General features: G+C 41.8%; 1 protein-coding gene across 4 annotated transcripts in view; it reads left to right on the plus strand.

Annotated features, from left to right (window-relative positions):
• Positions 1 to 14,560, plus strand: part of Sec5 (secretory 5) — a 58,720-nt gene extending 44,160 nt beyond the window's left edge. For 3 of the 4 annotated variants that reach the window (XM_071589385.1, XM_071589382.1, XM_071589384.1), the window contains 6 exons: positions 2,284 to 2,425; positions 5,334 to 5,551; positions 6,615 to 6,758; positions 7,144 to 7,328; positions 12,539 to 12,598; positions 13,797 to 14,560. In XM_071589385.1, coding sequence (XP_071445486.1) covers positions 2,284 to 2,425; positions 5,334 to 5,551; positions 6,615 to 6,758; positions 7,144 to 7,328; positions 12,539 to 12,598; positions 13,797 to 13,893 — 846 coding nt within the window. In that variant the 3' untranslated portion in view covers positions 13,894 to 14,560. The remainder of the gene's footprint in view (positions 1 to 2,283; positions 2,426 to 5,333; positions 5,552 to 6,614; positions 6,759 to 7,143; positions 7,329 to 12,538; positions 12,599 to 13,796) is intronic. The other variant, XM_071589383.1, reaches the window with a different exon arrangement.
• Positions 14,561 to 16,267: the final 1,707 nt, after the last annotated feature.

Below are 16,267 nucleotides of genomic sequence, written 5' to 3' on the forward strand. Positions count from 1 at the left end.
TGCAGCACGGAATGGAAAATGTGTGTGGAGAATACCTAGCTTCTTCTTTTGTTCCAGATGAACTTCCATGTTGTCAAGCCTGATACCATCGGCTGTCTCGGTCTATTCATTTATAATTTCCTGGTCTGCCTTCTCTTTGTGTCTGGTTTGTTTTCTGTGAAACTAAGCATTTCATGATAACTACACCATCATGGCTCATAAACAGAATCTGATTTAAACTATGGATAATACAGAATCATCCATTTTCAATTGATTTTCCAACATCTCAATTAGTCTGCTGTTTTGGATTTAACACTACTTGGAGGCTTGTGCAGTTTCCGAATGGCAAACAAGCAGGGGTTTGATTTCCAACTCTCTTGCATTTGCCTAAAATATCAGCCTTACATTGGCTTGTGGTCAGGCTATGCATTCTCTTCTACTGTTTCGTGAACAAATGAAGGTTTGCTTTGCTATCTTCTTCCCGAGGAGAGAACCGTCTCTTCACCATTAAAAACATGTTGCAGCAGGGTACCCTCAGAATCTACGAGCTTTTTGAAGTCATTGATGAAGTTCTCTGCTGCCTTTAAGTCAGAGCTTGCTTCTTCACCATGCCTCACAAAGCTGTTGTTGACGATTCTTCTCGTCAACTTCTAAAACTGGCACAGCTCCTCTTAAATACTTTAGCCATTGATGATCCTGACGTCTTTTGAAAAAGGTTCACAAAAATCAACATCTCCTTCTCACAAATGGTATTCTCCTTGAAAGTGTCCCATTGCAATTGCTTTTCATTTGTGCATATGAGAAGCAACCTTTCAGCATCATTCACAATAAGTCCCAGTTAGGTGCATGTTCTTGTCTCGACCTCTTTGAGGCATAGATCTCCTTAACCTTGTTCCCATGTAGAAAAGTGAGGTCTGTGAGAAACTAAAACTGCATTGAAAAACTTTTTCTCGTGGCCAAAAAGACGTAGCTCAAAAAATAACCCCAATGCCTTTCCGAGCATTTTGCGTGGTTTACTTGCAGGGTTCTACTTCTGGGTCACGGCTGTACCTGAATGCACACCCTGGTGCAGTTGGTCAAGGGTACTTGAATTGTGTGGTGCATGTGGTTGGATTGATTTGGACTTTTTTCAAACTTGCAAACATCTCAGGGTAACAGAGCTGTCTCTTGCGATGTTAGTTAGCCTTATGAGTGCCATTGCTTGATTTCGTGCAAAAATTTGCCTGGCTATTTTAATGAGAAATGCAGAAGTTATTAAAAATGTTTGCAAATTCATTATTTATAATAATTTTCTGAAAGCTTTAGAAGTTATAGCAAACATAAAATCCTTTTGTAAACATTGTGCTTTGAAGTAATTCTATAAAAAAACTTATTTAACTAACATTAGTGTACTCTTCTGATTTATAGAGGTATTATTTTGCGTTGCGTTTATGGCCTGCTATGGGGAAACCGTGGGAGCACTTATTTCATCATTATAATTTATTACACATGCTGGTTTAGATTTTTCTCTTTCACTTCTGCCTGTGGAGTTATCATATCTATTGGGTGCCCTTTGTGGATCAAATCGATCCACGGAAGGGAATGGGTGCGGCTCATCTCGCTGACATCTAGCTGATGGATTGCCATTGAATGAATGGCTGGATAAAAATAAATGAGGAATATAAGCAAATACTGAAAATCAGATGAACTGTACCCAAAATTTAAAAAAAAAAAACATTGAGATTCATTTGATGAAATGATTTACCTGCTGGAACCATCTCCAATCTCTTCTTGTAAGTTATCTGGATCATCACCTAAATTGTCACTTTTAATTTAGTCATCAGTGTCACCCCAATCACAACATAATGCATCCAAAATACCACTCTGCGTCAACTGATGGGAAGACACGGAAAAATGGGGGCGAGCTTTGTGCAAGATTCTGTGCCAGTGATCAAATACCACACAAATATGCCATGTGATGAGGTATTTGTTAATGAGACTGTGTGAACCGAAAAGGATAGGGTTATCAATTGATCGCTTACTGCTCATGAGACAATGTTTACAGACCATACATCAATTGATGTCCATGACAATGCAAGTGTTAAGGATTCCACGTGATATTTGGCAAATTTTCAACGTTCAATGTTAGATATTTCAGCAGGGTAGGTCATTAGTGGTTTTGATGGAATTTGGCATTATTAATGAACACCCCTCTGTGAGAGGTTTGGAGGTTTGAAAGAGGAGTGGACGGATGGATGGTATGCATGCATGATGTGGTGGTTCCCATGGTGAGAGCCCTTTCCCATTTGTCTTCTCCCGTGGCAGGCCCTCGAGCACCTGACGTTTGGGAAGGAGGCCATGATGATGCAGGGAGGAGGGCAGCACTCCCCGGCTGTGTCTCAGCTCATTGGCTCCCCAGCTGCCTTTGACCCTTACAGGGGAGGAGATGCAGCGTGTGCTGGGCAAGGTGTGGTGGCTTCTCTTTTGCTTTCTGTCGGGATTGATTGGTTGATTCATTCATTCGTGTCCACCACCAAATTGTGTACAATCTCTCACTCCTCCTGCCCACTTTCTCTGTAATAGGGCCACTAAATATTTTTCGTGCTTAATAGGAGCGTTTAAAGGAGGATTTTTTTGCAGTGAATTACATAATAAATCATGAATTAAGTGATTCCCAATTTAAAAATTATTCAAATTAGACAGCTTGCCCATTTGTGCACATTCTTAATAAATGCGGTAACATGGAACTCTTGGAACTAAAAGGAGTTGGGCTGCAAACTGGTGCACTGCTGCAAGTGAAAGTCATTCGCCTTATTTTTCCCAAACTAAAATTTTGATTCAATGTTTCACTCCACCACTCCCTGCCCTACACTGTCATTGTACCGAACAAAACCAATAACACCTGTAAAACACTGCACCAACCACCTGCAAACCCTAACCCACTATTCCAAAGCAACACCCTGCCCTTCTTAAATACTTACAAATGGATAAATTGGATTTAATTCACGTTGTAGGCATGTGGACATTGCATTGTCGCAGTGTCGTCTGTGAGCACGCAATTTTGCTAATGCCCTTGCCCCAAAATTCAAAAGCCTCCATTATCCATTCCTATCATCTTGATTCAATGACAGTGTTTCCACAACATTCAAAGCAAAACCTGAAATTTTACAGGAATATATTGTCCCTCCCTTTCTATGGCCTACAACCTTGATGTTGACGTGGTGGAAGGGCTTGTGTTTTCCAATGACCCCTAGATCTGTACTGGTGGGAGCAATGATAATGCTCATGGTAGGGTCACCCATGCCAGATAGGTCGATGGTTAGGAGCCAGACGAAAGGTAGGTCATGCAGCGTCTGTTACTCAGTGAGGCGGCTGCAAAGCCATCTTGCCCCAGTGGGGTGGCCATTGAGTGATGGTGTCTCATTAAAACACTATTGAGGAAAGCAACAGGAAACCATCAATTATTGTCAATTATTATTTTTCCCAAGATTGCCATGATTGACAGTATAGAGAATATGAGTCCTGGCTACTATGGGCCTCAGTCCAATTGGCCATGTGCTGTGCCTGGTAGCGGGAGAAGCAAGGCTTCCGCGGCATTCATCACACTCATAGAAGGAAGCATAGTAAACATAGAACAAGCCACGGATACAATATTAGTAGTAGAGGTAAAAGCAGAGCTGACAAACTTGGTCATCGTTCAGGTATGCATGCCATCAAGCAATCATAAGGAGAAAGAAGTTGGTAGGATATACGATTAGTTAGAGGACATAATCACGTGTGTTCCTGCAGGGAAACATTTGATAGTGATGGGGGATTGGAATGCGACGGTAGGCGAAGGAAGAGATGGTGATGAGGTGGGGGACTACGGTTTAGGCACGAGGAATGACCGTGGGGAGAAAGCAATTGAGTTTTGCAGGAGACAGGGGTTAGTTATCACCAACACTTGGTTTAGGTACCACAAAAGGTGCAGGTATACATGGAAAAGGCCAGGTGACTCAGAAAGGTATCAGTTAGATTATATTATGGTTAGGCACAGGTTTGGGCACAGTGGGTTCATTTCAAAGTTTCCCAGGAGTGGTATTTAGCTATGAGGAAGTATAAATAGCTAATTAAAAAACTGAGTCATGTAACAAATACAGCAAAGAGAGCATGGTGGAAAACGCAGTGTGAGAATATGGGAAGACAACAGGGGAAAGGTGAAATTGTTGCACTGTGCAGCAAGGTTGCCAAGAAGCTAAGGTAATCAGGAGAAGTATTAGTTGAACCAGAAGCTCCAAGAGAGGTGGAAAGAATGTATATAGGACTTGTATGGTAAAGAAATTTGGAGCGAGATATTAGACATTGAGAGAAAATATGGCATGGGTGAAAATAGCTTAGATCCAGGCTTAATCGATGGCGAAATAGAAAGGGCACTGAGGGAATTGAAATGAAATAAGACGATGGAGGTTTGTTAATATTCCTGCGGAACTGCTAAAAGGTTCAGGAGAATGCGGGAAGAAGTCTTCATGAGGGTGGGGTGAAACGTTTTCAGCCTGATAACGAAAGACATCTTTTTCATTTTTTACCGCTTTATTTTTCAACATAATCTCCATCAAGATAAATATATATGTCGTAACAGTGCTCTAATGCGGTGATACGATATTGTTATTCCGATTCGTCCAGTCCCTCAAAATACTCATTTACAGCATCGGTGACCTCCTTGTTGCTCTCCATTTATTTACCTCAGAGCCATTTTTCAAGGTTATGAAACAGATGATAGTTGCTGGGGGCTAAATCTTGTGAGTGTGGGGGAACATTTGAAGGTTTTAGCCATCAAAACGACTGGCAAATGGGCATGTGTGTTGTCATGGTGAAACAAGATTTTTTTTCTTTGCTTCGTGAGGTTTTTTATTTTTCACTTCTTCTTTTAAAAATTGCAACAACTTTGTGAAGCATATCTCTGATGGTCATACCCTTTTCCAGGTAATCAATCAAAATAATTCCTTCTGTATGTTAAAAAACAGTCACCATATCCTTATTCGCCAATAAAATTGTTGTATAGAGTAATTATGGTATTCTTTGGAGGCAATCATTTAGTGTTGATTTACTTGTATAATTACATTTTAGCTACAGTTTATATTTTATTTATTTTGAAAGTACCCAATTTCGGTTAAGTCATGAATGATAGGATATTTTACACGAGTACCCAAACTAAAAATCAATCATTTCTCATGTCTACCCTGCTGTGAATTAATTTATGGTCGTGATGAGTCATTTTGTCTTTTGGGAAATCTCTGTTATTCTGCGTCTTTAGGAGGAGGTGGAATGTATTGTGGAATCTGACTCGTGATGTAGTTCTAGGTCACTGATTGCAATGTCGCTTTGCTGTTCCACAGGCAAACAGCCTCCATCATGGGAGACATGCCTCCTGATCACAATGAGCAACTGCGCTCACACTCGAGCCATGGTGTTACCGCGGCTGGGTGACCTGTTCAAGAAGCAGTCATATCCCGGGGCAACGAACAGCGTACCTGGGCAGCAGTGGGGGCCTTTGTCTGTCTCGGCTGGGGCCCTTGAGTCCCTTGAGAGGAGGATATTTGAAGCCTATCTTGAGGTATGCTAGAGGGCACTGGTGTGTGTGTGTGTCTATGTTTAGGTTGGAATTGGACTTGGTGTGGTTTGTGAGGAGGGCGGACATCTGCAACACTGGACTTGAATTGGCCACCACTAACGGAAAACTCAGTCTTTAAAATTGGTTTGTGTAAATGACCTACGATGGCTATGGTTGCTGTTGGGATTCAGACTGAATGAGGACAAGTTGAGTTGGGAATGATGGTTGGACGTAGGAATTTTACAGTTGGGGTTTTGTGATGAGAAGTTTTGGCAAAGTGAAAAATGCAAGTGATGAAAATGGGTTGACTTGTGCCCTTTGGTCCCTAAAAGATTTTCATTAAATGTTGTTCCATAGTGTGAGAAAATGATTTGGCTAGGTTTTGATCTTTGGAAAACAAATTGGTATGTGTTAGGAAATTAGTTAATTAAATCAAAGTGCAACATTATGTGTGCAAAAAAGATAAACCTGAAGCTGAAAGAATACTTATAACAATCAATGGTTCAAATGAAACTGTTGTTTTAATGTAATGTTTGTATTTATTTTTAAATTTGTGGACAACATTACTAATGTTCATCATTTACATTCATGCATTTTAAACTCAGCCCGGCTTGTAATGACTCGAGTTATGATGAAGTCATCCCTATTATTATTGAACCAGGCTCAAATGCACTCCAATCCTGTGCACTTGCGCCCTTTCATCTTCCACTGCCTTAAACAGTTAAAAAGGAAAGAGGCAAGGGGTTGACAATGGAAATAATCAATATAATTATTATTGGTAGCCTAACATTTAAGGGGTAGGTTTTGGTTGGGCGCAGACTAATCATTGGGAGATGTCACAGCTTTGTCTAACAAGACACCACCAGACGCTCTGAAATATAGTTAAACATTCTTCAAATTTGCAGTCCCTTCTATTTCTTCCTTCATTCTCTCCAGCTTGCTTCCCTCCCCCTGCCTTGCCGCCCTTATCATATGCCATAGTCTTCAGCATTCAATCACCTTTCATAATATTCTGAATTATCTTGGTGCGAAATGCCCTCTAATGGTGACCATTTTCTCTTTGCAGGCCAAGAGTGACCCTCTAGTGGGCACGATTGAACCCTCCATGTATCTGGGACACTTGGACTGGGGGGAGCCATTCCCTATGCCGGTGGACGTGCGACCATATGCCAAGGAAGCCATAGGGAACATGATCGGAGTGCATGCAGAGGTGAGGGGCGGGTGGTCCTTCTTTTCAACTCCTCTCCCTTCTGATGGCATCGTCTGCTCCCTTAATCTCACCCTTTGGCATATGACACACTCTCTGTCTCATGTGCCATTCTACTGGCTTTCAAAGTCATTCAAATTTCCTATTCTGAGATAAGTTGAATCACTGTCAATTTTTCAAAATTATTTTAAATTAGTGTTGCAGTTGTTCCAATTTCCTTTGAAAGAGATTAAATGTTGTAAAATGTATTGGGTTAATGATTTTCATTTGATAATATGAAAGTTGATCATGAATCGAAAGAGAGGATGTTCATTGAAGGATAAGCTAACGATTCCATGGACTCGTTTGAGTGTCTCTTCTCCATTTGGGGTTGCTTTCCCTCCCCCAGGTGCACCGAGTATCCCCTTCCCTCGTGCCGCGGATGCTGTCGCAGATAGCCGAGACGGTGGCGGAGGAACTGGCTCGCCTCCTCTCGTGCGTGTCTCACTTTAGCCGAGAGGGTGGCCTCCAGGCCCGCTCGGACGTCTGTGCCATTCAGGAGGCTCTCGGGCCGTACGTGACCCCAGTGGCAAGGTATGCTCCTTCCAGGTCACTCTTTCACTTTGCCCAGTCACCCCATTAGACAAAACCATTGTTCAGTTGTTTCTGGCTCAACCTTGTGGAAATTCATGTTAATGAAATTAAGGATACAAAGTAACTTTCCACTGTTCTTTATTAGCGTACAAGAGGATGACGCTTGAGCGTTGAAACCGGTTGTACGCTAATAAAGAACAGTGGAAAGTTACTTTGTATTCTTAATTTCATTAAAACCATTGTTATTTACCCTTGGAAGTACTCTTCCACGCCTACTTCATGTACCAGGATTTACGGCAGAATTTGTAATGGCTTGGACCATATTTTATATTTGAGACAGATATTCATTTCAGATTTGTTCTTCAAAAGCAATTAGTGGTGTAGCATCTCAAAGCATGTGCTGCTGCTACCAGGATTGCGGTCGGAGGCATTGCTTTTGACGGCCACAGTTTTGCTCTCTCCCTGCCATCCTATGGGAGTGTCTTCGGGTTAAAGGGCATGCCTTAGTAAGGTGTGTAATTGTATTGGAAGTACATCATAAACAAACAATAACTGATACCAAAGCAACCATAATAAAATTGTATACTATATGTATCCGTAGAGGTGAGAGGGGTGAGCATATGCAGGAACCCTCAATATGGATGCAACTTATATTGTATCCTTTACTTCCAATGAGCACGGCACATTCCTTGAATGAGCCATGAAATTGTATTGTATTGTATGTACCAGCCACTGCCTCATTCTGGGTGAGATCTGATTGGCTCCTTGTCCTTGTGGTCGTCTTTGGCATTCTGAATAGCTGATGGTTTTGTGGCTCTCTTCCGAGCTGAAGTTAATTAGTATCCGTCTTCCCAGCTGATGTTGTCCTTGTTTTTGTCCATTTCCACCACTCCCCCAATGATTCTCAGGTAGTATTGCTTTTCTAATGCTAGTTTTTTCTCTTCAAAGTGAATTTGGTAGGCAAGTTCCAAATGATCATGTTGGGCGATGGATATGGCAGGCAGAAATGCTTATTTCCTCTCATCCTTTCCTGTGTATTTCACTCTGCATGTTAATGGCTCTTCCTTTTTGTCCAATGCATGATTTTCCAGTAACAAGAAGTGTGGCAATTAAATATCTAGGCAGGTGCTACAAAGCATTTTCTTGATTACCAATTACATCCAAAAGTTTATTGCCTCCAATGTTCTCTCCGTGCCAATCTCCCTACAACAAAGGCTCCGTACGAGTTTTCCATTGTTCAAGGCAGTGCGTCTGGCAGTCCACTTCTGGCAGTTCACAGAGAACCTCTGTCACTTTGGTTTTGCTACTTTCACACTGTCAAATCTTGTCCCCTTAAACTCCAATTTGACCTTTCTTTGGAAGTCAAAAAAGTCACAGGTTGGGTGGTCCATCATGGTGATGCCATATTTTACAAAGAACGTCTTTGCAGGCCGGGTGGAATGGCATAGTCTTGGTGAAGCACCCAGAAACCGCTCTTCTACGAATCGGGTCTTCGTCTTTCCACTGGATCCAGTGAATCTAGACAATTCCACATGAATAAAAAACACAGTCACCATGACTTTGAATGCAGATTTGCTCATTTTCACCTTTTCTCCCGTGGTGAGTTTGGGCTTTTCCAATGCATTGATTGGCTCTTTGTTACAGGATCATTGGTAAAAACCCATGATTCATCTCAAGTTATCACTCAGTCTAATAATTCTGGATCATTATCAATGTTGTTTATTAGTTCAGCACAATTGTAGATTCTCAATTCATTTTGCTCTGCATTTTACTTTGTTTGGGTTCGAATCCAGGCGGCAGGGGGAGATATTTTTCAGTGGTATCCCAATCCCTACTTGAGGTGCTTTGTGGAGAGCACTTGGAGTGAGTTCGCCATCAGTCAGATGGGACGTTAAGGACCCCTTTGAACCTTTCATTAAGAGTAGGCTAATGCTGGCACCGGGTTTCTCTCCCTCCTTCATCCTTTCCCATCCATCCCTAAAGGCACAAATGACCTCCGCTGTCGGTCACCTCCCCTAAAGCCACTTCTACTTTTGCTCTGGAGTGAGAAGTTTTGGTACCATTTTAGCACAAACTTTGTGCATGTTGAATAAAATCTGATGGACACTTTCTTGTGTTAATTCCTGAGATTTCAGCCACAGCATGGACTCTAAGACTACAATTTTCATGGATCAATTTACCAGTTTTCTGGATGTTGTCATCCTTTTTATAATGCTGAGGGTCAACCTTGGAACAGATCGTCTTTGGTCATTTCAAGTCCCTCCTTAAATCTTTTGAGCCACTCAAAAACCTTTGTGTATATTAAACATTCACTTCCACACATGTTCAAACCTGACGCGGCATGCTTGCTGTTTGGTTATTTAATTGCCACATCTCATACATCTTGTCCGTCTTCATGCGTGAGATCTGGGAAATAGTCCTTTGGATCGGTTATCATGCCACCTACTCCCTTGTTGTGTGAAACCCAGTTGGTTGCTTTCATGAAACTTGGCTTATCTTTTCCAATTTTTTAGCCAAGTCTGGCCTCCAGGTTCTGGTTGGTTTTTCTTCCTCTCTTTTCAGGGTTGTGTCCGTGAGTTGCTCTTCCCTAGGTCTCTCTCAGCATTGCTTTATCCTCACCCCAAGTGGGACCAATGTTTTTAAGGTCGTTTTTCTTCAAGACAGTTATGAGATGCTGTTTCTCTAAATGAAGTGATTCAGCATCTGAAATACTCTATGCCCAATTATTAATGCGGCTATTTTTAATGCCGGATGGTTGTGGGAACACACATGCAAATATCGGTCCGTATGCATTTTGTTGATATGCAGAGTATGGCCAAGATTCCCATTCAGCACTAAATATAATATATGATTGTGGATGGAATAAATCCTTCAGAAAAAATGGAAAAACAAATTATTTTGGACTGATTTTATTCAATTTTTCAACATACCCTCCTTTCAGCTCAATACCCTTTTACTCACATTTCTCCAAAATTTTTAAGCCATTCAAAAGGTAGGATTTAAATAGGTCCTCAGAATAGGCATCTGTGTTGGGGATGATGACCTTGTTCTACGTGAATCATATCCAGCAGCACCATTTTTAGAGTTTGGAAATAATTAAAAGTCACTTGGGGTCATATCTGGTGAATACGGTGCATGCTGTAATAATTTGACCTTCAATTCCATAATTTGCACCATCGAAATCGTGCAGTTGTATTGCCACCCTTGCATTGTCTTGGTGGAGGAGAATTTCATTCTCTGCAGAATGGGAGCTTTGTCTCTTGATTTTTTTGCTCAACCAGTGCAATCACGAGCCGTAATACTCTTTCCATGTATCGTTCTTCCTTTTCGCGAGTAATCCATGTAGATGATGATTCTGCTTGCATCGCAAACAACTGTGGCTTTCACCACGTGAGCTGATTTCATCATCTTCGCCGCCTTTGGAAACCCTCTGTTCTGACTGTTCCTTTGAGAGAATCGCAGTAGTATCCATGTTTCATCCACAGTTGTGTGTGGCATTGAAAGGTTCATGGGTCAAATGTAAGTAAGCGAGGAGGGGGGACCACTTGGTCACAATTTCGCTCTCCATCTATCTATCTATGTCTACTTGGAAGAGTTTGAGCGAATGGCACTTAAGAGCTCCGTCAAGAAACCTTCTTCGTGGCTTACATGTGTTGATGACACATTTGTCTTTTGGCTACGTAGCCAACTGGATTTGGACGGGTTTCCTGTGCACTTGACTGCACAACACCCCCGCGTTCAATTCACCATGGAGATGGAAGAGAATGATTGGATTCCCATCCTTATTGGGATGTCCTGGTGGAAAAGAAAGGGGAATGAAAGCTTAGGGCACCTGCTCTACTGGGAGAAGACCCATAGTGACCAAGACTTGCATGCTTCTTCCCACCACCACCCCTCTCAGAAGGCTGGATAGCTGAAAACCCCCGATGCATCGTGCAGTTACCATCTCTGATCAAGAATCCCTTCAAAGAGATAAGGAACATCTCGTAGAGGTGCTACAGAAATATGGCTGTATGAAAGATAATGTCCGAAAAAGGGCCTTTGGGAGAAATGGGAAAGGCAGAGAAAGCAGTGGATAAATCTTCAGTAGGGAAAGCCACAGAATATTCTGCCATGTCAGACATTGCAGGAACCACTGAGAGGAATCACGGGATTCCTTTCCAGACTTAATGTCAAGACGAAATTCACTTGCTACAAGAAATCTTCGCAAACCTTAAGACAAGGTCTTCCATTTGCTCTATGAAGGAGTCTCCAATTCTTGTGTTGGAATTTGTGCATAGGGAAAATGGAGAGATCGATCAAATTCAGGATACATGAGCATGCAAATACCTCTGAGAAGAAACAATTCTGCCTTTCCACCGTCTTGGAGCAAGTGTGGTGTGAATGTGGTGGACTTTGACAAAGCCAAAGTCATTTGCCATGGGCGTATCCAAGGCTAATCGAAGAGGAAGTAGAAATAACCAAAAACCTCGACAATTGCAACCAAGAGGATTGTCTCACATACGCTAGCTGATAGCTGGAAGAGGGCATTCAGGATTGATGCCCGGCTGGACCAATCGGAGGCAATCCAGGGCTCACATTTCCCTTTACTTGTGCAAGATGGCCAAAAGGTACGCATTATCGCTACCGACCTGAAGACGCCGGCGGTGTGGCTGGAGGAAGTGTTGTCACCAAGAGAAAGACGTCCTGACTTGAGGAACACCCCAAAGCCTTTACCATTGTGGGTAAGCATCACGGAAACCTCAGATTTAAGTTTTAATTTCTGTAATGACTTATTTTATGGTTATTTTTTATCTATAAAAATGCGACCAGGTGCCTTTTCATCCCCAATCTCAAAATCCAGAAACTCATCTCTGGAACTAAATGAAGAACCCGTGGTATCATTAGTTTGGCTCAGTTTCCAGTGGCTTGCTGCTCGTGTGTGCCATCCCCACCCTGGCAGAGCAATTCACGAGGGGGCCTCTCCCCGCGCATGAGACCCCCTTGTCCACCCCACCCACGTTGGCTCTGCTGCGCACAGTAGTGGCTGTGCCAATCTTTGGGTAGCCGCTCACTCTAAAGTCACGCATTTCAGAACTGTCGAACAAAGGTGTATGCTTTGATGTTGTATTTGTCAGCATGTTTGCAATACTATGCGGACCAGAATTTTTTCTTTATTTTAATTTCTAATATATTTTTTCAATCTCTTTTCCCGTGTGCCGAACATGCAGCAGTTTTTTTGAAGAGGCCTTGGAAGCTCTCCCAGAACTGAAGAGTGAGGAGGACACCAAGTGAGTAAAACAAAACGACGTGCCAATTTGCAAGGTGTTTTGTCCATAAGGTCTTGTGCTCTATTATATGGTGTCGAAGATAATTTATCAATAATGTTTCTGACCTTACCGTTCCCAATAAATGACACTCTCAGTGTGTTTAAACAACAGGAACTTATCAACAGAGGAGCATAATGCTTGAAAAAGTATTTTTTCTTGTGCAAATGTATAAAAGAGGAGGAAATACAGTACACTCATTTAACAAAAGTAACTTTCAATGCAATGATTAGTTTATGCTATTAAATTCTTATTTTGAAATTAGTATCAAAAGCAATCATTTTCTATGCCTTAACGACAATCTCACACTCTTTGCCAAGGTTGAATGCCCGTCGACTCAAGGGTTTATCTGGACGGGTATAATTTATATATTAGCATAGGGGCGGCATCCTTGTTAGTCCAAAGCATATGTTTCACAGCTGCACATTGGAACCACAAAACTTCCATTTTCCGGATTCCAGGATGGAGTTGCATTGCATGCCATTTGAGTTGAAACATGCCCCAATGCACTAGCATCTTCAAACTTGGATATTAATGCAATTACAACAGAAGTTGGCATCAGTCAATTTCACTGCTATGATATTTCTTATCATGTAATACTATTTTCTTGCTATATCACACTAATTTGGATACTGGAACATAAATAGGCCTTAGGGAAGGTGTAGGGATTGGCATTTGGTACTATTGTGACAGGAAAGAGCTTTGGGAGAAATAGAAAAATGATAGGGAAATAGCTAATGACCCTAGTTGGTAGAGTGTACTCATGTCAGTAAGCTCCTCCTTACACAATGCCCAGGAAAACCCACGAATCGCTAACTCCTCTTTATTGGAACCCTTAGCAATTCTTCTGTGTGACCCAAGCCAGTCAAAGATGTGAAGGGCCGTTTGATGGGGCAGGGATGTGAATTGCATTCCCCATGAGGCAGTTGGAAAGAGGGGGGGGGGGTTGGCCGTGGTTCTTTTGCCCCCTGCACACTTTCCTTTGAGTGTTCTGCCAATTCTAGAAAATTACAATTTGGGAATGGAATCCAGAACCCTGTGACCTCTTTTGTGTGTCGCGGGATGGCGTGGTGTCCTTGCTTATGGTGTTGCCCGTGCACCATGAAGAAGAGGGTGAGTGTGAGTGAGTCTTCTAACCCAACGTGTTGTCAACCTTTGGCAGGAGGGTGGACGTGGTGCTGGCCAACTTCCGCGCCCGGATGCGCGTGCAGCTGATCTGCTTCTTGGGTGCTGGCTTGGAGGGGGGGAAGGGCATCTGATGCTAGGCGAGGTTGAGGGGAGCAGGGGGTGCTGGTTCCACCAACTGCCTCGGGGAGGAGAAGTCTCTGCTGGCCATTGCCTGCTCTGGGGACGCTGCCATCGTCAATGGGGCCTCACCCCCCTTCGAGGGCAATCCACCCATGGTACTCTATGAGACTTCTCTCTGAAGGTGTCCCGGCCTCTTCCCCTGTCCCACCACCTGGCCGGATCAGGGGTCTCGCTGTGCCCGCCCGTCGGAGTCCACAAGATGACCGTTTTGTCTCGTCAGCTTCATTGGCTCAAGTGCGGTCTGTCAATTGGAAAAGTGATTTGGTGTACCAATCATAAAAATCATGTGTGACATTTATTTCAAAGGAAAAATGAGAAATGATTATATTTTTGCTTAGATTTTGTTCTCTTTTTTATACAATAATTGATACTACAGGAAATGTTATCATTAAGCATTGTGATATGAACATATTTCTACCTAGATTTCTGAATCAATTAAAAAACTGTTGATGTGGACTTATTTTTATTTTACCAGTTTCTTGCTCCATGATGATATTCCATTGCCAGTTATTGCTTCATTATTGCCGCAATTGCTGCCATTTATTGGTGCAAATGTAATGTAAAATGTTGCTGTTAATGAGTGTACATTAATGAATTGCATAGAGAATTCAATGATAACTCATCACATAAAATGTTAATATTTAAAAAGTTAGTTATTTCTTTTTAAAGAGTGCAGATATGCCTTGTGTGTTGTGTGGTGATATCCAATGTTACAGTACAAGAATTTATTCTGTAGTTTTGCCTCATTGTTTTTTTGTAGATCCATTTATCCTCCTTTGAATGAGAGTGATGGCCTTATTCTGTTTTCTTCCTTTATGGCATTTTGATTGTTTGGACACCTCTTCATAACTAATACCTGTGCCTAATTGTAGTTTGAATTTTAGTTTATCATGTGCAATAATTTTTTGAACTCATGGATGTTATTGGTGCAAGGCAGCTAATTAAATAGATTCAGTTGCTAGGCATTAATTTGCAAAATATGTCGCTGTGGTTATACATTTTCTGCAGGTAATTTTGGAATTTATATTTGCCATGCATTATGGTATGTGTTGATGTTTAATAGCATCCTTATACCACGGTACTCAGTGTCCCTTTGTGGATCCTCTTGGATGCCTGGTTTCTTTGGACAACATACCCAAGATGGTTGTGTTTCTGCCCTCCCATTTAGGCTCTGCTGTTGGTAGTTTGCTAATGCAAACGTTTAAGTTTGCCATATTGCGTTACAGGTCTTGGGAAGAATTAGAAACCAAGGAAAGTATCTAATTTGATGCATTTCAATTCTTTAAGTTGATTCAAAATGAAATCAGTGCCCACTCACTGCATTCTCTTCGACGGGTACTCATTGGACGACAGCGCTCTCCCCGCCCTTTGCTGCTGTCGGGCCTGGGGTTTATTTCCCTTGAACTTTCTGTCTATGTAATTTTTGTGTAACGATTATTATGGTTAATTCATCTCATCATGTCTGTCATCTCTGAAGAATGAATGTACTAATAGTTACAGAGTGTGCTTATAATCATAGTTAAGGTATCATTTTTACATCTTCTTTGAAATGAAATGCATAAATTTCAAAGAGTAGAAATATTTGCGTTGACCAGGATTTGAGCATGGATCTCTGAGATGCCTTGATAGCTCATCTGGCTAAAGCACTCTGGGAGACATCAAGGGATCCGGGATCAAATCCTGGTCAAGGACAATGATTTTTACCCTTTGGAATTCTGCATTTAAATGCATATTAGCGGATAACCCCATTAAAAGTCACTGTTGTGACAGCTCCCGTAGTTCTTTGAAATGATTCATTTCCATTAGATGTAGATTTTGCAGTGTGCACACACTATGCATAATTGTTTTGCTCTAATAATTCATTTGCAATTTGTGAAAACTGAAATTCACCTCATATAATTTTACTGTAAAAGTAGTTTTGCAATTGGGACCCTAAACAATCTGGCAATTCAAATTCAGGAGGGAATAATTCATCTAGTTTGTGCATGAAAGGGTCAATTGATTCAAGTGATATTTGTGGTGTCTACCATTTACCAAAAACTAGACTTGTCCATCACTTATTTAAGTGGACTTGGCATGACAAATCAGCGATGGGCAAATAGTGCGATTGCTAGTGCCCCCTGTCCCCACCTCTGCCAGTCCCTCTTCTGCTTGCCCATCCCTCCTGTCTCTCCTCATCTACCATTCCGTATTTCTCCTAAGAAGTACACTATGCCCTCAAAGGGCAATTTTTTGTTCTGGTATTTTAACACTCAATAGTAGGAATAAATTAAGCTCTAGGAATGCATTAGCTCCATTGCCAAATTGATAATATATTGAAACACC

The sequence above is a fragment of the Hetaerina americana genome, unplaced genomic scaffold, assembly GCF_022747635.1.
Source record: "Hetaerina americana unplaced genomic scaffold, ioHetAmer1.1.p SCAF_37, whole genome shotgun sequence".
Lineage (NCBI taxonomy): Eukaryota > Metazoa > Arthropoda > Insecta > Odonata > Calopterygidae > Hetaerina > Hetaerina americana.